At 45.4% G+C, this 20,704-nt stretch overlaps 1 protein-coding gene across 7 annotated transcripts in view; it reads right to left on the reverse strand.

Annotated features, from left to right (window-relative positions):
• IQANK1 (IQ motif and ankyrin repeat containing 1) overlaps positions 1–20,704 on the reverse strand; it is a 338,309-nt gene that overhangs the window by 68,047 nt on the left and 249,558 nt on the right. For all 7 annotated transcript variants that reach the window (XM_069220930.1, XM_069220928.1, XM_069220926.1 and 4 more), the window contains one exon: positions 14,152–14,260. In XM_069220930.1, coding sequence (XP_069077031.1) covers positions 14,152–14,260 — 109 coding nt within the window. The remainder of the gene's footprint in view (positions 1–14,151; positions 14,261–20,704) is intronic.

Below are 20,704 nucleotides of genomic sequence, written 5' to 3' on the forward strand. Positions count from 1 at the left end.
AAAGCCCACATACAAATACAATTGGTACTAAGTATACTGAATGTTTTTTTTTGCAAGAGAAACACTTCACAGCCTCCCACCCTAAAACGCCGTCCTCTACCATATAACACAACATTTTTTTATTGAACCTTTTTTATTTTCACATGTGAAATGTTTCTGAAAGATCAACTAGCTAATGTTGTTGCTGTTTTCAAGTTAGTGCCTTAGGGAAAACAAAGATTCTGCAAAATATAGGGGTGGAGGGTGCTTTGTTTCAATACCATGGGCTTAAAACCAACTGGCAGTAATTCTTGTGTGCCCAGGAGTTTTCATGCAGCAATAAAAATGTCAAGATATCCCTGGTGCATAGAGGAGTGCTGGAGCAAGATCAGTGTTCTGTCCAGTAACAGTTCTCACAAAAGAACATGAACCACGCATATTCGCAAAACTGTATTTTATGAGGATTAGCTATGAGTTGCTGCTTTTTACTAGGTTCCATTTCTGGAGCTTTGCAGCAGTTTTAAGATCTTCGGAGTGTTTCTCTTTGCTCATATGGGTGTAATTTCTGATATTTATAGGTTTCTCTCATCTTCATTGCTTGATTTTGCTTGCGAGAAAGTGTCACTCATAGTCGTTGAAATGTCACTCATAAATACACTGAAATGATGAAAATGTCGCACATAAGTACTCTGAAACCTTGCCAGCTACGCGTGCTTCTCGTCAGCACACTGGTGCACGTCACGCCGTTTCCGACGCAACGGCCCATAAGTGCTGCACCCGCAAGGACCTGGAGGAGCTTTTCTGAGCTAGGGGAGACTTCAGATCTGAGGTGTGAAGAGCATGCAGACACACAAGGAGCTGACGGAATGGAAAGAGAAGGAATGTGTGCAGCACTCTATCTCCCCAAATTCTTAGCCCTAACTGCACAACAGATTAACTGGTTGCTTAACCTATGGCAAAGGCATAGCATAGCTTGGAATTAAAAAATGTCATGCTAGCACGTCAAGAATTTTAAATTCTATTAAGGAAACAGAGGCGAGGATTATGCTTTCTCTTTCATTTACTGACAACACAGCAGCCAATGAAAAACAGTATAAACTTTAAACTACATATCCCATGAACACATCTCTCTGACCATATAAATAGCATAATCACTATAGTCCTTCCTCTTTCTTTGCGAAAAACGACAAATTTAAGAGTCATTATAGAAATTGCAGAACACTGGTCCGTTGAACGCCCTCTTGGAACGTGCCAACCGTCCCAACTTCCTTCTGGCTTCTTTATCCACAGAACAGAACGTCCACCTGATCCAACATCATAACCGAAGAATTCAAGAAGCAGTATTATTCGCCCCTGAAGAAGAAGATAAGCAAAAACTAATATCCACAAATATACATCGGGTGGGTACTTTCATCAACTATTAACATTATATTTCAGAAACAACTGTTATATCATACAAAGCATTTAGCATACACTTACTAAGGGTGGGATAATCCTTGCCTCCGTGTCCTTAATAGAATCTAAAATTCTTGACGCGCTAGCTAGAAATATTTTAATTCTACGGCAGGACCGGAGGCTTCGGATTATGCTAGTTTAAAGTCTATTTACTACATCAGATACTACATAAACAATAGGTTTATGAAAAAATAGTTTGAAGGTGGAGTCATTTGTCCAGGCTGCTGCTGCCATAATATCCTCCAATCTAGCTCTGTTGAAAAAGATTTAGAAGCCATAGCTCCTCTGACAGAATGAGCCCCAAAGATGTTTACATCTATACCTGCTTCTGCCAATAACCATTTGACCCAACTAGCCAAAGTTGCTACAGTGACTGGACGGAAAGGCTTCTGCAAAGAAATTAACAATTGACCAGAAATATCCTGTCTGAATTCACACGTACAATCCTCATAAGCCTTTATACACTGAACAACACATACCTTTTTATTATGTGGAAAAGACAGATATGAAATACACTTTGATGAAGGCTTAGTACGTCTGGTAATGGAAAAAGTTACTCCTTCAGGAGTAAATACTCTACCTCTAGTCCAAAGCTTTAACATCAGAAACTCTTCTACAAGAGTGTAAACATAGTAGCATTGTAAGTTTTGCTGACAAATGGTTACTATACAAGTCCTCATTAGAAGGCCAATTTCTAAGAAAACAAAGGACAATATTAACATCCCACAAAGATGTATATTTTGGCTGAGAGGGTTTTACTATACAAATGCCTGTAAGAATTATACAAATTAAGGGATGTTCCCCCACCGGTCTACCCTGAACATGAGGATGACCAGCTGAAAGAGCGGAACGACAATTATTAATTGTCCTATAAGCCAAACCTTGGGAAGCCAAGCTGGCTAGAAAATTGGCTATGACATGAATCTCTGACCCCACGGGATCCAAACTCCTTTCACTGCACCAATACAACCATTTCCTCCAGGCTTGCTCATATCTTTTATGAGTGGAGGGAGCCCAAGACCGCGATAAACAAAACAGTGCAGATTCCAAACTCCAGGCACTTGCCATCGTCTCCTGAAAGTCTCCAAGCCATCAGGGCAAATATTCCCTGTAGAATCAGAGGGTGCGACTTGCCTAATGAGAAGATTCTTGTGCACTGGTAGCATCACTGGAAAGTCACACAAGAGGTCCATCGCAGATGGAAACCAAGGCTGTGCTCTCCAATATGGAGTCACCAAGATAATTTCCGCTTGATGTCGCAGTACTTGGGCCAGAACATGCTGAATTATTGCGAAGGGGGGAAACGCATAAAGCAGATCCCCTAGCCACGGTTGAAGGAATGCATCTATCCCCCTGGACTAAGGGTCCGGCCTCCAGCTGAAGTAACACGGAATCTGGTTGTTCAACCGGAAAGCAAACAAATCTACCTGACAAATACCCCAACTCAGCTGAAGAGCATGGAAAATCTGAGGTTTGAGCTTCCAATCGCTGCCATCCCGCAGGAGACGCAAATTCCAATCGCTGTAGAAATGGAACGACCCGGAATGTCCTCCGCTATCACCGAAATCTGGTGATGCAGACAATACTGCCAAAAATCCTTCACGATCTCTGCTAATAGAGGAGATCGGGTCCCTCCTAGGCGATTGATATACCTGACAGTGGACACATTGTCCATCCGAAGAGGGATGCAACAATGGACACTGTGAGGGGAAAGTGATCTGATTGCAAACGCCCGCTAAGAGTTCCAGACAATTTATGTGATAGTTCAATCCCCCCGGGGACCAACAACCCCCAGTCTCCACTGAGCCGCAACGATCCCCCCAGGTGGCTGGCATCTGACTCTATTATCACATCTTGACTGGAGGTAAATATCTTTCCGCCATTCCAGGCATCCATGTGGAAGAGCCACCAAGAGATTTTGGTCTTGGCTTCCTCTGTGAGCGGAACCAACTAGAATACTGAAGACCTTTCCAAAGATGTAAAATCTTCAGCCTCTGAATGGGCCCTGTATTGCAGCACCCCGGAAGCATTGCTTGAATTGATGATGCAAGAAGGCTTACTAGGCATGCCAATGTCCTCAATGATATTGTCGGAGAGGCAAAGGCTCTCCTCAACTCTTTCTTGATCGCAGTCCGTTTGCTTAAAGGGAGGAGTAACAAAGTCTTGACAGAGTCGATCTGAAAACCTAAGAACTCAATAGTCTGTGCAGGCACTATGCTGGATTTCTCCGAATTGATGGCAAACCCCAGATCTTGTAACAATTGGAGTGTCCAATTGAGATGGCAAAGGATTGTGGCTTTGTCTTGGGCCATAATTAGAATGTCATCAAGGTATACGATAAGTCTCACTCCTCGACCCTCAAAAATTGCACCACCGGTCGAAGAAGCTTGGTGAAAAACCAGGGAGCTGAGGACAGCCTGAAGGGAACAGCAGTGAATTCGAACCAACGGGACCCCCATTAGAATTGAAGAAAACTGAAAGGTACACCTCTTTGATATCAATCGCACCATCCAATCTCCGTCTCTTAACATGTCTCGGAGAAGATGTATGCCCTCCATCTTGAAATGGTGGTATACAACCCATGAATTGAAATGTTTTAGATTTAGTACCAAGCGGGAACTGCCCTCCTTCTTATGTACTAAGAAAATTGTGCTTACAAATCTGTGAGGCTGAGGCGACGTCTGTACAACTGCCACTTTCTGTATCAGCTCAAAAATCTCTTCGATAACTGCACAATCTACAAAGGAAAAAAAAAGCGGAGGAGGAAGAACCATCTGCACTGGGGAAGCGTAAAACTGTAGGTGGAAATCCTGGACCATTTGTAATACCCATGGGTCCTGTGTAATAGTTGCCATGCTAGTAGGAACTGCTGCACCCTGCCCCACAAAATTACTTGCGAAAATGGAATGACCCTTACCTGAGGTATTGCTGTCTTGAGTGGAACCTCCTCCACGATACCCTCTGAAGGAACGGCCACATCCTCTATAACGATTGGGGTAGAAGGTCTGATAGTCTGAGGAACTTCCCTTGCCCCTTTGAGTGGTAAATCTGGAAGCCTGAAATCTACAGTCTGGTGCTCGGCCTCTGAAGCGCCCGGTCCGGGCACAAAGAGCATTATTGAATACTTTCTTGATATTAAACTGGGCTTTGTCCAGAGCAGTGAAGGTCACACACATTTGCCCAAATCTTTGAAAAAACTTATCGCCAAATAGCATATGACTGGCTACGGAACCAGCCTCATTAGTTGCTAACTCTGCCAATTTGGGGCCAAGGCATATTAAGAAGGAGCACCCGCGTTCAGTCAACATGGCACAGTTGGCATTGCCCAAAAGACAGATAGCACGTTGCGCACATTCCAGCACAACGTCTGTGTTGGACTTTTGCTTATGCAGGGTCATCCCCAGACTTTTTTTGCCTCCTGCCTCCTATATTTTTCTGACATGTTGCTGTTGGCTTTTCGACTCTGAGCACTTTACCACTGCTAACCAGTGCTAAAGTGCATATGCTCTCCTGTCTAAATTGTATGTAAGTGGTTTATCCATGATTGGCATATTTGATTTACTAGTAAGTCCCTAGTAAGGTGCACTAGAGGTGCCAGGGCCTGTAAATCAAATGCTACTAGTGGGCCTGCAGCACTGGTTGTGCCACCCACATAAGTAGCTCTGTAATCATGTCTCAGACCTGCCCATGCAGTGTCTGTATGTATATTTTTACACTGTAAATTCGACTTGGCAAGTGTACCCACTTGCCAGGCCTAAACCTTCCCTTTCCTTACATGTAAGGCACCCCTAAGGTAGGCCCTAGGTAGCCCCAAGGGCAGGGTGCAGTGTATGGATAAGATAGGACATATAGTAATGTGGTTTATATGTCCTGACAGTGAAATACTGCCAATTTCGTTTTCACTGTTGCAAGGTCTGTCTCTCTCTCATAGGATAATATGGGGGCTACCTTTAAATATGATTAAAGTGTAGATTCCCCTAGAGAGTAGATGGACAGGTGGAGTTTGGGATCCCTGAACTCACAATTTAAAAATACATCTTTTAGTAAAGTTGATTTTAAGATTGTGCGTTTGGAAATGCCACTTTTAGAAAGTGAGCATTTTCTTGCTTAAACCATTCTGTGACTCTGCCTGGTTTGTGGATTCCCTGTCTGGGTCAGTTTGACAGTTGGGTTGTTTTTCACCTCACACCAGACAGTGACACAAAGGGAGCTGGGGTGTGATCTGCATTTCCTGATTAGCCATCTCTGCTAGGAGGGAGGGGTGGAGTGGTCACTCTCATCTGAAAGGACTGTGCCTGCCTCTGACAATGCTGTCTCCAGCCCCCTGGTGTGTGTCTGAGGCCTTGCCTGGGCAAGGCAGGATTTCACAAGAAGGTGTGAGTCCCCTTTGAAGAAAGGTGACTTCAAAGACTAAAATGGGTATAAGAAGGGCACCCAAACTTACAAACTTGAGAAACACTTCTGGAACCAAGAGGAACCTCTGCCTGGAGAAGAGCTGATAGCTGAGGAAAACGTGCTGCCCTGCCTGTGACTGTGCTTTGTGGAGCTTTCCTGCAGTGCTGCTTCTGCCAGAGTAAGAGGGCAAAGACTGGACTTTGTGTGCCTTCCATCTTGAAGAAGAAATCTCCAAGGGCTTGATGTAGAGCTTGCCTCCTGTTGTTGAAGTCTCAGGGATAGCAAAGACTTCTTCCTGCCAGCACCTGGAGTCTCTGGAGAGACCCCTACTCTGCTTTGTGGTGCCCTTCCAGTTCCTGGGACCCTGAAAGGAGAGGCTGGCAGCCTAAGGACAAAAATACACGCACCGAGCGCCGTGCGGAGAAAAGATCGACGCGAATCCGATCGCGGCTGAGAAAACGACGCGACGCCGGCTCCGCAGCTGAGAAACGACGCCGCAGGAAACGCGACCGGAGAATCGACGCCCGGAGCAGGAGAAACGACGCGCAGCATCGCTGACGAAGGCTGAGAGATCGCAACCTGCGCCGCGGGACTTTCGGACCGTCGCGTGGCTGGCTTTTTCGACGCGCATCGCCGTGCCGAGCTGTTTTCGACGCATATAACCGTGCAGGGTTATTTTCGACGCACACCGCCCGTGCGGGGTTATTTTTGACGCAAACCAGGTACATTTACACGCTAGCAGCGCTAGTGTGTTGTTACAACTACCTAAAGACTCTTTTTATTTTAAACCTTTAAAAAATCATAACTTGACTTGTGTATGTTGGATTTTTGTCGTTTTGGTCTTGTTTTGTCTAGATAAATATTTCCTATTTTTCTAAACTGGTGTTGTGTCATTTTGTAGTGTTTTCATTAAGTTACTGTGTGTGTTGGTACAAATACTTTACGCCCAGCACTCTGAGGTTAAGCCTACTGCTCTGCCAAGCTACCAAGGGGGTAAGCAGGGGTTAGCTGAGGGTGATTCTCTTTTATCCTAACTAGAGTGAGGGTCCTTGCTTGAACAGGGGGTAACCTGACTGTCAACCAAAGACCCCATTTCTAACATTGGTGACCAGCGGTTGGGATTGGACTTGTGTTTGTACTTGACATACAGTAATTAAGTGTACACTACTGTTTTGATCTCAGACCACTACGTGACCACATACTACTTGTTTGGTGATCTTTTGATTTTTCTCTTAAGGACTCTTTTTATTCTACTTCCATGATTTTGCTGATCCCTTGACTGATTCTTTTTACTTCATTGGGAAATTATTTTTTTCTGCCTTTTGGAACTTTGCACTTGTGACCATCATGTCTCAATCTGGAGATGCAACAGCTGGAGCTGTGTTTGAAATGGAGAAACTGAAGGAGTACTCAGTTGCTCAATTGAAACAGTTCCTTAAAGATCTTGACTGTCCCACTGAGAGCTCCACCAGGGAGGGGGAGCTGCAACAGGCACAGAGGGCCTGGGTGACAATCAAGAAGGCTGGAAGGCACACAGAGGAGGAGAATATGGGGGGGGAAGTGCAGAGGATACACAGTGGTGTAGTGGAGGAACCTGTTACGCCTGGGGGGAGGGTCCCCAGGAGGGATGGCAGGGTGTCACCCAAGGGTCTGACTCCTGAAGAGTTACAGGACAGACAGGCAGAGAGGGAGTTCCAATGGGAGATGAAAAAGCTCAATTGGGAGTTGGAAGAAAGGAGGAGGAACTTAGAGATTAAAAAAATGATTTATGCTTACGAGCTTAAATTGAAAGAGCTGGAAGTCATGAGGGCTGAGTCCAGCTGGAATGGTGGCAGCAACAATTGTATATCCAGTGATGCTGCAGAAGTGCACATGCCCAGAGAGGTGGTGCCCTACTTGAAGGAGGGAGTTAACACACGCCAGGAGGTTCAGGGGTATGAGGTAGCTCCAGTGATGCACAGGGTCCCTGAGGTGGATTGGGGAACTGGCATGGGGAGTCATATTCCTACTGGTGGGAGGGACACTCTACTGACTCTAGGTGAGAGTGACAGGGAGAGGGGTTCCCCCCAGGTAGAAGTCCTGGTTATGGAGTGTGAAGACATCCCAGAAGAGTGTGGGTTGAGTGTCAGGGACAGTCAGGTACTGTCCCACCAGTCTCAGGAGGGTGATGTGGGGTGCTTTTTCAAAGCAGAGTCACTGGATGGTTGGGTGAAGGGTACTTTGGTTAATTCATGTGAGGGGCTGAGTGATGTAATTGCTGGAGAGCATATGTCTAGTCCTTATTTTCCAGAGCTATGCCAACACCAGGTGGAGTGTGAGTTCTCTGACCCCAGGGAGCTTACAATGGAGGCAGACTTCTGGGTGAGTACCACAGAGTCTGAAGAGGCATTTGGGGGTGCTCCTGAGAGGAGTGGTCTAGGTAGTTCCCAACCAGGTGAGGTAGGGAAGGATTGTAGTGTCCCAGGTAGGTCCCAGTGTAGTGGGATGGGTGAGGGACCCCATGTCCAGTCTCAGAGGAGAGGGAATGGGGATGGGTTGAGGCCCAAGGTGCCCGAGATCCGGTCCCAGGTCCTGGAGGGTTCCCTGCGGGAACACCAGGAGGGGAGCCTAGCCTGTACCATAGGGCCATCTGTTGAGGGAGACCCCACAGTGTCAGGAGAACTTGGGGGGGCGGCTGTAGCCAGCGTCCCACCAGTTCTGGTGTCTGGCAGTACCACTCCTAGTGAGGGGGTGCAGAAGTCCAGACAGAGGGTTGAGAGGGGGTTGCGGACCCCAGTGGAGAACCTGGAGGGTCAGGGGTCAGCTCTGAGAGCAGAGCCCCCCATGAATGACCTTGGTGAGACCATTTCTGGGCTGGGGGGAATCCAGACTCTGTCACATGGGCAGAGGTCAGGAGACCTGCGCCAGCCAGACTCTTGTGTGGCCCTTCGGGACAGTGTGTCCCTTGAGGGGGGTAAGTGTGCCCCCCTGGAAGTCCTGGTGTGCCAGGCAATGGTTCAACCGCAGGGTGGTGACTCTGGGTTGAATGATCAGGTTCAGGGGGTAAACTCTGACCTGATGGGGGGTAAGTGTGCTCCCAAGGAAGTCCTGGTGTGCCAGGCAGTGGTTCAACCGCCGGGTGGTGACCCTGGGTTGGATGACCAGGTTCAGAGGGTAAACTCTGACCTGGTAGGGGGTAGGTATGCCCCCCAGGAAGTCCTGGTTTGCCAGGCAGTGATCCAGTCTGTGGGTACAGACCCTGGATTGGGAGGCCAGGTTAAGGGTGTCCCCCCTGACCTGGAGGAAGGGGCTACTGCTAACAGTGCCCCTACCATGTTGTCTTCTGGGGGGGCCACTCCTAGTTGGGTGGTTCAGGACCCCAGAAGAGAGGGCAGGGGGAGGGAAGCCTCACCCCTGGCCCTGGTCCAACCTGAAGGTACAGACCCCAGGTTGGAGGATCAGTTGCAGGTTAACATCCCTGCACTGATGGAAGAATTGTGCAGGACTGCTTCTACAAGCACCCTGACAGTTTTTGACTCTGGGGGTGCCGCTTCTGCAGGGAGGGTACAGAGCCCCAGAGGGGAGGACCAGGGTCAGGTTAACATCCCTGACCTGGTGGAAGAGAGAGTGGTCAAAGGGTGCCAGGCACCTGGGGCTACCACCCCCCACTCTCCACAGTCACAGTGGTTAGAGAGGCCTGAGGTCGGGTTCTCATCCCTGACAGTTGTCTGGGGCCACTGTGGCTTGCTGTCCTGGTGGACAGAGTTGCCCCTGGGGGGGGGAGGACGAGAGTCACACCCCGGGGGTGGAGTGGGCAACACCACCGTGTTGGCCCTGGTGGTACTATCTGCCCATTGCAATACATCTGTGAGCAAAGTAAAGTTAGGTGTTGCACAGATGGTGTCTGTAGATGTGGAGAAGGGTTCCCCATGGGTTAGCTTAGTGGGCCCTGAGAGTATGGACAGAGGGATCCAACTGGAGTCAGGAAGGCGTAGAACTGGAACATGCCCCTGCTGTTGTGGGCCTGGGTCCTTGTTCTATCGCCCCAATCAGGGAAGTACATCAAGGTATTGATTGTTCTCCCCTGGCTTTAGGCTGGTAGGGGGTCGTGTTGGACTTTTGCTTATGCAGGGTCATCCCCAGACTTTTTTTGCCTCCTGCCTCCTATATTTTTCTGACATGTTGCTGTTGGCTTTTCGACTCTGAGCACTTTACCACTGCTAACCAGTGCTAAAGTGCAAGTGCTCTCCTGTCTAAATTGTATGTAAGTGGTTTATCCATGATTGGCATATTTGATTTACTAGTAAGTCCCTAGTAAGGTGCACTAGAGGTGCCAGGGCCTGTAAATCAAATGCTACTAGTGGGCCTGCAGCACTGGTTGTGCCACCCACATAAGTAGCTCTGTAATCATGTCTCAGACCTGCCCCTGCAGTGTCTGTATGTGTATTTTTACACTGTAAATTCGACTTGGCAAGTGTACCCACTTGCCAGGCCTAAACCTTCCCTTTCCTTACATGTAAGGCACCCCTAAGGTAGGCCCTAGGTAGCCCCAAGGGCAGGGTGCAGTGTATGGATAAGGTAGGACATATAGTAATGTGGTTTATATGTCCTGACAGTGAAATACTGCCAATTTCGTTTTCACTGTTGCAAGGTCTGTCTCTCTCTCATAGGATAATATGGGGGCTACCTTTAAATATGATTAAAGTGTAGATTCCCCTAGAGAGTAGATGGACAGGTGGAGTTTGGGATCCCTGAACTCACAATTTAAAAATACATCTTTTAGTAAAGTTGATTTTAAGATTGTGCGTTTGGAAATGCCACTTTTAGAAAGTGAGCATTTTCTTGCTTAAACCATTCTGTGACTCTGCCTGGTTTGTGGATTCCCTGTCTGGGTCAGTTTGACAGTTGGGTTGTTTTTCACCTCACACCAGACAGTGACACAAAGGGAGCTGGGGTGTGATCTGCATTTCCTGATTAGCCATCTCTGCTAGGAGGGAGGGGTGGAGTGGTCACTCTCATCTGAAAGGACTGTGCCTGCCTCTGACAATGCTGTCTCCAGCCCCCTGGTGTGTGTCTGAGGCCTTGCCTGGGCAAGGCAGGATTTCACAAGAAGGTGTGAGTCCCCTTTGAAGAAAGGTGACTTCAAAGACTAAAATGGGTATAAGAAGGGCACCCAAACTTACAAACTTGAGAAACACTTCTGGAACCAAGAGGAACCTCTGCCTGGAGAAGAGCTGATAGCTGAGGAAAACGTGCTGCCCTGCCTGTGACTGTGCTTTGTGGAGCTTTCCTGCAGTGCTGCTTCTGCCAGAGTAAGAGGGCAAAGACTGGACTTTGTGTGCCTTCCATCTTGAAGAAGAAATCTCCAAGGGCTTGATGTAGAGCTTGCCTCCTGTTGTTGAAGTCTCAGGGATAGCAAAGACTTCTTCCTGCCAGCACCTGGAGTCTCTGGAGAGACCCCTACTCTGCTTTGTGGTGCCCTTCCAGTTCCTGGGACCCTGAAAGGAGAGGCTGGCAGCCTAAGGACAAAAATACACGCACCGAGCGCCGTGCGGAGAAAAGATCGACGCGAATCCGATCGCGGCTGAGAAAACGACGCGACGCCGGCTCCGCAGCTGAGAAACGACGCCGCAGGAAACGCGACCGGAGAATCGATGCCCGGAGCAGGAGAAACGACGCGCAGCATCGCTGACGAAGGCTGAGAGATCGCAACCTGCGCCGCGGGACTTTCGGACCGTCGCGTGGCTGGCTTTTTCGACGCGCATCGCCGTGCCGAGCTGTTTTCGACGCATATAACCGTGCAGGGTTATTTTCGACGCACACCGCCCGTGCGGGGTTATTTTTGACGCAAACCAGGTACATTTACACGCTAGCAGCGCTAGTGTGTTGTTACAACTACCTAAAGACTCTTTTTATTTTAAACCTTTAAAAAATCATAACTTGACTTGTGTATGTTGGATTTTTGTCGTTTTGGTCTTGTTTTGTCTAGATAAATATTTCCTATTTTTCTAAACTGGTGTTGTGTCATTTTGTAGTGTTTTCATTAAGTTACTGTGTGTGTTGGTACAAATACTTTACGCCCAGCACTCTGAGGTTAAGCCTACTGCTCTGCCAAGCTACCAAGGGGGTAAGCAGGGGTTAGCTGAGGGTGATTCTCTTTTATCCTAACTAGAGTGAGGGTCCTTGCTTGAACAGGGGGTAACCTGACTGTCAACCAAAGACCCCATTTCTAACATTTCTGGATCCAGCTTCTTTATATTCAATAGCTAAATCCAGGATCTTTGTCAGTGGACCTGACAAGTCTAATAATTTATCGTGGCAACCACGCCAAGCGCGGTCCAGTCCCTTCTTAGGATCCTTCATGAATTTCCTCAGAAATGTCACCATACTGGGATCCAACTCTGGAGTACCCGCTACTTTGCCGACCAATGAAGGCCTTGGACATTCCGATCTGAGAGTGTTGCACACTTCCTTTTCAAAACTTTTCCGCAGCCTAGCTAGCACATAATAAGCCACTTCAGCACTAGGAACCCACTTGGTGGAACGTGGATAAATTATATCCTCAGGAGAGGATAGGAGAATCCGACCAGCCGGAGATGGCGCATCAGGAATTACATGACGGGACTTGCGCTACATTTTGCGTGGGACAGAATCTGCATGTGAGTCATCTGACTCTGACTTAGATGACGAGTGCCCTTGCAAGCCAGACTAAGATTGTGAGGACGTGGGAAAAATATTTGGTGAGTCTTGTGGGAAGAAATTCCCATATTCATGATCGCGCAGCACTGAAGCTGCCATCTGCACCAATATTTCTGCCAAGGAAGAACCACCAGAGCATTGCAAAGAGAGGCCAGACACTGCCATAGATTCACTAGCTTGTAAGCGATTTTGTTGACTGCCTTCGCCCAAAAACTCTCTCCTGCCAAAATTGGTCAAGGGTTGGGTGAAAAGTTTTAAGGCCTGTATCAGGGCCTAGTTCACGGAGTCCTACACATGATGTCCAAGTGCTTCCACTAACCTTTCCTCCATTTGGTGCTCCACCGGCACTTCCTGCAGTTCCTGATACTGCTCCTCCTCATCTGTGTAGTACGCCATGATATTATAGTTTAGGAGGTATGGAGAAGTTTAAGAGGGGGGAAGAACCCTGAAGCAGGTGCACTATTTTGTGAATAGAAACAGCAGAAGCTGTTAGGCCAGCAATTTACTTGTGGAAGGAGCCACCTGATGTTATAATGCAGTGAAATCGCTGGAAATGCTCAGTTTAAATAATACATCCCCCAGGGCCAGGCCCACTTTGTATTATTTCAGCCCCATCGGACGATTGCCAGGCCAATCTGCACTTCAACGTGTGTCCTGCACGAAAACACACTCGTTGAGCCGATCGGAAGGAAAATCTCTGATCCGGCTCAGTGCACGTGCGTCGCACTGGAAACAAAGAGGACTATGTCCTCAGAAAGAAAGAAGGACGGAGAGAACCTCTCCTATGGCCTTGGTCCCGCTCCACATCGGCCTCCAAAAAAGAATTGTAGATCCTATGAAAAAAATAATAATAGCGCAGCAGCGCGAAGCATAGCGAGCAAGTGCGCTTTAGAACTGAATATACACACACCTCAAAACAAGCAATAAATCATAAAGCATGAGAGAATATCACTTAACTGGCTGCTGCAGAAGAAAAAGGAAGGACTATAGTGATTATGCTATTTATATGGTCAGAGAAGAACCATGATTGAATGGCTGAGTGTTCATGGGATATGTAGTTAAAAGTTGATACTGTTTTTTATTGGCTGCTGTGTTGTCAGTAAATGAAAGAGAAAGCATAATCTGAAGCCTCCGGTCCTGCCATAGAATGACGTGCTACTTGATACTCATGTACTAAATAACAAAAAAAAAAAAAAAAAAAACATGTTTTTGGAAAAATATTTGGATTTCCATATCGATGTCCCATTGGAGAGTTCTGTTCTATTAAAGACACCAAATGAAGACTTTAAGAGAAGGCGTTTTTGCTGTTATTTTTCCAGTGGAACACACACAGAATACACAGAGAAGATGCAATACTTATGCAATAGAACTGTATGAGTTCTGCTGCAATCTTTGTTAGAGGCGTTCATGAGTGGCGCAGCTAAAGCCGTACGTTTTTATGCATGATTCACTTTTCACAGCATCCAATCACCCATTGATGGCTTCACGAATCTTGTTATGTCGATGGATTCCCGTCACCACTTACAAAAGGGCACCAATCCTGACTTTCACTGAGTGCAGCTGCAGTGGCTAAATCTGATGGGCTGTAGACTGCTTCTAACCAACAATACACACGTTTTTCCTTTGCACGACCCTTGCACCTACCATCCTGCATTCGTTCCCTCAATCTGAGCCTCGCTGCAGCCAGCCTCTCTTCTGCTTTTACTGCGGCCACTCTGAGGGACTCCACGGTGAACTCTGCGTCGTGCACCGCCTGTCAATGAGAAGGCTGCATTAGACACAGCTGCACAAGGCTGTAGAGAAAACACCTGTCTCGACTTAGAGGGCACCATCCAGGTGTCTGGCTTCAAGGGCTGGGGACCGAGCACCTTACAGGACAACATCGTTATTTGGGAAATGCAAACCCAGCCCATTGTCTCAAATGGCATGGGATTTCTTATTTGCGATTTAGGAAATCAGTATCTTTGTACATAGCATTTTGCATTTCCTAAATAGCGGTTTCTATGAAGTCGCTATTTAGGAAATGCAAAATTGCATTTTAGTACATTTGGCCAGATGAACCTAGCATTACTGAATATTAAAAGAACAGGTGCACACAAGTTGATAAAGCCTCAGAATGTCTGCCTCAGCCCACTCCCAGACTCCCCCTCCTCTGTTTCCATTTAGCTCTATTTATATCAGTCCACTTTCTCCACTTGGAAGAGGCACAGACGCCAAGTTCTGTGGGACAATGAGGTCCAAGCCCCACCATGCCTAGAAGGAGGGTAAGGGAGGTGGTGCCCTTCCGACCCTCTTCTCCTCACCCCCATTGTTGCAAGACAAGGAAGAGGAAACAGGACAGCTGAAGAAACAAGGAAACCCATCTCCAACTTGGAAAACTATACTGCTAGACATGTATTGTTAGTGTTTTTCTAATGTTGGTTAGTGTAAACAAAACACAATATACTTAAAGCAGAACAGGCATGAATTAAAACATTAAATTATGTATTTATTTAGTACAATCTTTCACCACTGGATACAATGATGCTGGGAACAGGCAGGCTTAGAAAGCAACCCCGGAGGGACAGTGAAGGGAAGTCGTCCTAGTTTGCGTCTGCCACTTTGTATTGTATGATTGCATTAGTTGTTTTAATCTATTGAGCTTCACTGTTTTCCTTTTGACAGTGGGTTTGTGAAGAACAGGACCCCCTCCCCTTGCTAATGAGTGTAGAGTCAGGTAACTGAATATTCACTTCTTTAAGACTATGGCTCGCACATAGAAACTCCTCTTTCTTCACACTGGTTTCTTTGAAGAAAATGCAAACAGTGTGGCCTTTCCAGATGATTCATCATATGATTTTGCTGCTGTTCTGAGTCTTCATCAAGTTAATGGAAATTGATCAAGGTATTTCTTAAAGATTTATGCATTTGCAAGGTGCCACGAAATGCAAAAAACATTTTCAATGGTTTCAGCACTCAGTACTTTGGGTTCATAGAAGGGATGCAGCTGTCTACGCTTACCAGACACTGGCTGATGCTAACCTATAACACAGTGAAGAGACCCACAGATGCCTTAATTATCACAATTGTAGAAAATGCGCTTAAGCACAGTTGACTCTGTTCAAGTCTCACCTAGCAACAATTAATGAAGAAATGAATGAAAGTAAGGAGCTCCTAACACAAAAGAAGATTACGAAGCTTAAGACTCAAACATCTCTGAGGGCTCATCAGCCCACAAGAAAAAAATCAGATGGGCAGTAGCAGTTTTAGTTCTGATGGATGGAGGGGATCCCCAGGATTTCACAACTACCCAACGGGATCGATCTTTATCCGGCATCAACTGATGTGGCAACCGCAGCACCATTCTTCCACCCACGAATGACAACTCTGTTTACACTGCCTTTTTTATGAAGAGGCTGGGGCAGTAGCAGCGGCAGGACAAAAGGAAGAGGCCAACGCATACAGTGGAATCCGGAAGAACCACAGATAGTGATGAGTAATTGAGGTAAGTAGATGAACAAGGCAACCTGATTATCAATTTGTCAAATAGAACCTTTTCTAAAGCTGAAAGATGTGCCATGACCAAAAGCCTGAGATTTGTCCCCACCCCCCAGGAAGATCATTTGAGATTGAATTGTGAATTGGCTGGCTTCTTCAGGAAAATAACGCATCAAGTGTTTTTACAGAATAAACAATCAATAAACATCAATACAAGAGAAAACGGATTCAGGCTTGATGAGCCCTCTATGTTTACTCCCTCAGTTGGAGCCAGTCCATGTGATATACTTGCATTTGAATGAGCAGTAATGAATGACGTTCAGACACTGGATAAGAAACAACCATTTCAGATCCTCACAAGGAATGAGAGAGCGCTCATTAAGACCCTCTCAGAAGATTAATCAATCACAATCAAGTCCACAGACAGGCTATTGTTAAATACTCTCCATTCAGGGTTACAGTCATAAATGTCTGAGACGACAGGGAGACATTAAGGGCCTGATTACAACTTTGGCGGAGGGGGTTAATCCATCTCAAATATGACGGATATCCGGCCCACCGTATTACGAGTTCCATAGGATATAATGGACTTGTAATACGGCCGGCGGGATATCCGTCACATTTGGGACAGATCAACCCCCTCCGCCAAAGTTGTAATGAGGCCCTAAGTATTACAAGAGCATCAGCCAGGACCCCACTCCGAGACAATTGACACATTCAGGTCATGGTCAATGAGACTGAGACATTGGGATGGATTACCAATAAGGAAACAGACTTCTTGATCAGTCAGTAACTTAGAATATTACACTTTTATTACCTTCCTAAACCCCCCAAAGAAAAACGACCACCACTGGGGAGACCTATAATGTCTGGTATTGGTCCAATTTTTTAACCACTCTCTAAATTCTGTGACAATGTTTTTTAGACTGTACTAAAGAGTACCTCCACATTTCTGAAGGATAAAAAATATGTATTAAACCTGACTGAGACCATCAACAATGAAGGCACAAAATACTTACTAATAACACTTGAAGTGGAAGCTCTGTACACCAATATTCCCCAAGATAACAGCTTAACAGCAGTAGATGAGATGTTGAGAATAAGTGAATGGGGGTCTGCCACTCCTATTCAATTTATTATGGATTGTGTAACTTCGTCATTAATGGAAAATGTCTTTGAATTCGAAAAAACCCTCCACCTACAGACCCAACGAACATCAATGGGCATGTCTTTTGCCCCGAGTCTGGCCATTTTATACATGTATATTTTGAGAAGATATATTTACTCACAGAGACAAACTCATTTAGGAATTAAATCAAACTGTGGCACAGGTTTATTGATGACATCCTGATAATCTGGAGAGGCGAAGAACTGGGGCAACTGAGTTCATCAGACGGATTCATTCCCTAGACCCATTTTTAGAATTTACTGCATCAATATCAGACCAGGAACTTCATTGCCTGGATTTACTGACATCTACTGAGGAAGGCGACTAAAGCAAAGAACTTACTACAAAGCAACGGACCACAACAGCTTAATACTGTTTGGTAACCACCATCCAAGAGCACTAAGAACTAATCTTCCTTTTGGGTAATTCCTTAGAATTAGGAGGAATTTTAGTGATGTCTTGGAATATGATGAACAAGCAGATGATCTGGCAGATAAACTGAGAAACTAGGTGTATCCCAAAAGGGTAAACCACATGGTCAGAAAAAGGGCAAGAAATTAAACTATTACTGGAACCGAAGATTAAAAAATGATCAACCCAAATTGCAGTGCGTCACTTCATTCCCCCGCCTAATTATGTGAAAAAGATTATCAACAAATGGTGGCATAAACCCACCAGTGCGGGACTGATGATACAGAACCTAGGATTGGTGTTTAAATGCAATAGCAATCTGAGAGACCTGTTACTCTACATGAGACCGATAAAATCTACTCCAGTGGATCCTATAACAACAAGTTGGGGTGTCCTGACTGTTATAGGACACTACGCTTGTGGACAATGTAATGTCTGCTAGTTTACCAGCCCAACAAATGAAGTGAATCTGGGACCCGAAGCGAAATGGCGTCTACTAAAACATACAAATTGTAATACAAATAATTGTACTTACCTAATTAGATGACCTTGCAACTTAAAATACATTGGTATGACAATAAGACCTGTCAAAACACGGATTAATGAATACAGGTGAGATGCCAACAAATCACCACAAAAGTGAGTGCTCATTATCTTGCCTTGCAAAATATTCCTGAAGATATGAATTGGGTTGTAATGGAATCAATGGAAAATCAAGATGGCATTCCAAAGAAACTTTTCAAGAGAAAACAAAGATGGATTTTCCGCTTGAAAACCATATCAATGGTTTAAATGACAAAATACCTGTCAAGAAGAGGTCCTTGATGCCAGTGAATAATAAATCACAACCCTCATGCCCCTTTACCCATGATGGGGAACATTATCCCTGAGAGGAGTTCCAGCCTGATACATCATAGATAATTTGTTACTACATCTACCTACTATGGAGTGAATGAAGTAATTATTTTCCCCCTTATGGGAGGCAACGGATGAGGCATGTAGACTAAAAGGAATCCTGAATAAAGAGAATATTTTAGAACTACTCAATCAGGCCGAAATAGTCCGCATTCCATTTTCCTTGATGTCTGATCTTTGACATGAATGTTTCCCGAAAATGTTATGACCTCCTTTATACTTGGTTAGCATCTATAAATTATCACACCCATCAAGCCCCATAACAATCCTCTATTCTCAAGGACTCTGCCATCAATGATCCACTAGCATGAGTTGTTCACTTGGGGAGATAACTACGATATGGTCCCAAAATGTAGATTCAAGCACCCATAACGTTATTCAGTATCCCTGTGAAACTCCAAGTTACGCTTTATTCTACCAGTTTGTTTGTTATTTGAGTTTCTTTCTCATCTTCTATCTTTGTTTGAAATGATTACTCTATCAGGAAAATTCTCCAGAGAACTGGCCACATGTACATAGAATAATTTACAAGTCTCACATTTGTATTAATAAACCCCTATAATATACTAAGGGATCACTCTAACCGAGATGTTGTCACTGACAACAACCAACACAAGCCCCTTTGTTTTTGGATTATGGCTCTTTTTGACCAAGCATATCATTTGTTTGTTCCAGATGACCTCATAATAGTCTGGTTCATCCAAATCCCACAGGTGCCCACCTACCAAAAGATTTGGGTGAGATACAAGAGTGACACTTGTCGTTTGAGTGTATGGGTGATACTTTATCCATAATGACGTTGCCTTTGTAAATTAACCTTGTTGACATATCAAGATCCTCCTGCATGATTACTATGCATGCTTTGTTTTGTTAATGGTATGATGAATATTGATTAAGGCACTTGAAAACAACACGTGTGAAATTGCAATATCATTGCAGCATTACGTAAAAATATATGATGTTATTTGAAAGGTTTGTTTGTTTGGTCTTTGGTTCTTTTTTTAAACAGGTTATGAGCGTTTGCTAGAGACTTCAATCCTTACTCATGGATGTGAGTCCTTAACACGGTGGCGTAACAAAGAACCCCGCAGTGTGGGGGGTGGGAGTGAGGTGAGCTCCAGGGAGCCCCCTCAGCACAGCACCTGGCCTGAGTGAGTCCGGAGGGGGGTCCCCCCTCCATGTTCTTTGCAGGGTGGCCCCCTCCAGTTTCATTACGCCATTGCCTTAACACAAAGTTTGTTGTTGTGTCATCACTGTATGAAAATCACATTTGTGGGTTCAATTAGAACTTTTCTATAGGATAGGATACCCACACAGGAGGAGATTAAGTCACTTTCAAGGTCGTGACGAATTGCCATAGTGCCTTAGGGACTGATGGGCAAAAAACATTTTGACCCCTTACCACTTTGTAAGAATATAAGGATCACTGTTATCCTGTATATTCTCTTGTTTGTGCAAATAGGGGCTCCATAGTTAATTTTATACAGAACACCCCTCACCAATCTTCTTTTAAAATTTACTTCTTTGCCTCCGACTTTTTATGTTGGAGGTGACTGGGTCTCTCAGTGGCAACCCTTAAGGCCATCACCCACAAAAGAGCTCCAACAATTAGCCACCTTGAGAGGCCACTGAGTATTGCAGCATCAGCCCAGTCAGGAGCCCAGCCCAATGACACCTTCAGGTGGGTGAGGGCCTATGCTTCGAGAAGTCAACACCTTCATTGACCTTTTTGGGTTAGGATACTGAAGATAGTAATCTATACCTTACAAGAAAATGGTAGACTTTATTGGTTATTGTGTTTGACAACACACAGAGAAACAGTGCACCTCAGCTCCATTAGTGCGTGTCTCGTGCTCACTTATTTACATATTCACGAACTGTCACAGATAGTTAATGAGCAGAAAATGTCTCTTTTTCTGTTAATGCAGCATCTAGTGTCAGGATGTGCCTAGCGCACGTTGTCAGGTGAGCTCAGGTGGGAACCAGGGTTATATGGCACTTTAATTGGACGCCACCTAATTTGCTTTGCTCTGGTGTTGCTAATAAGAAAGTTCAATCAGCAGTGCATGTTTCCAGTTTGTTTAACATCTCTACATCCTCCATAAATTAGCTGCTGAAAACTTTTGAGCAAATACTAAAGTGATTCTTGAGTTGAAGAAAAAGCATGCTGCATGAGAATTTGCATGCTGCATGAGAATTTACATAACCATATTAAGACTCTAAGGA

The sequence above is a fragment of the Pleurodeles waltl genome, chromosome 2_2 (genome assembly GCF_031143425.1).
Source record: "Pleurodeles waltl isolate 20211129_DDA chromosome 2_2, aPleWal1.hap1.20221129, whole genome shotgun sequence".
Classification (NCBI taxonomy): Eukaryota; Metazoa; Chordata; class Amphibia; order Caudata; family Salamandridae; genus Pleurodeles; species Pleurodeles waltl.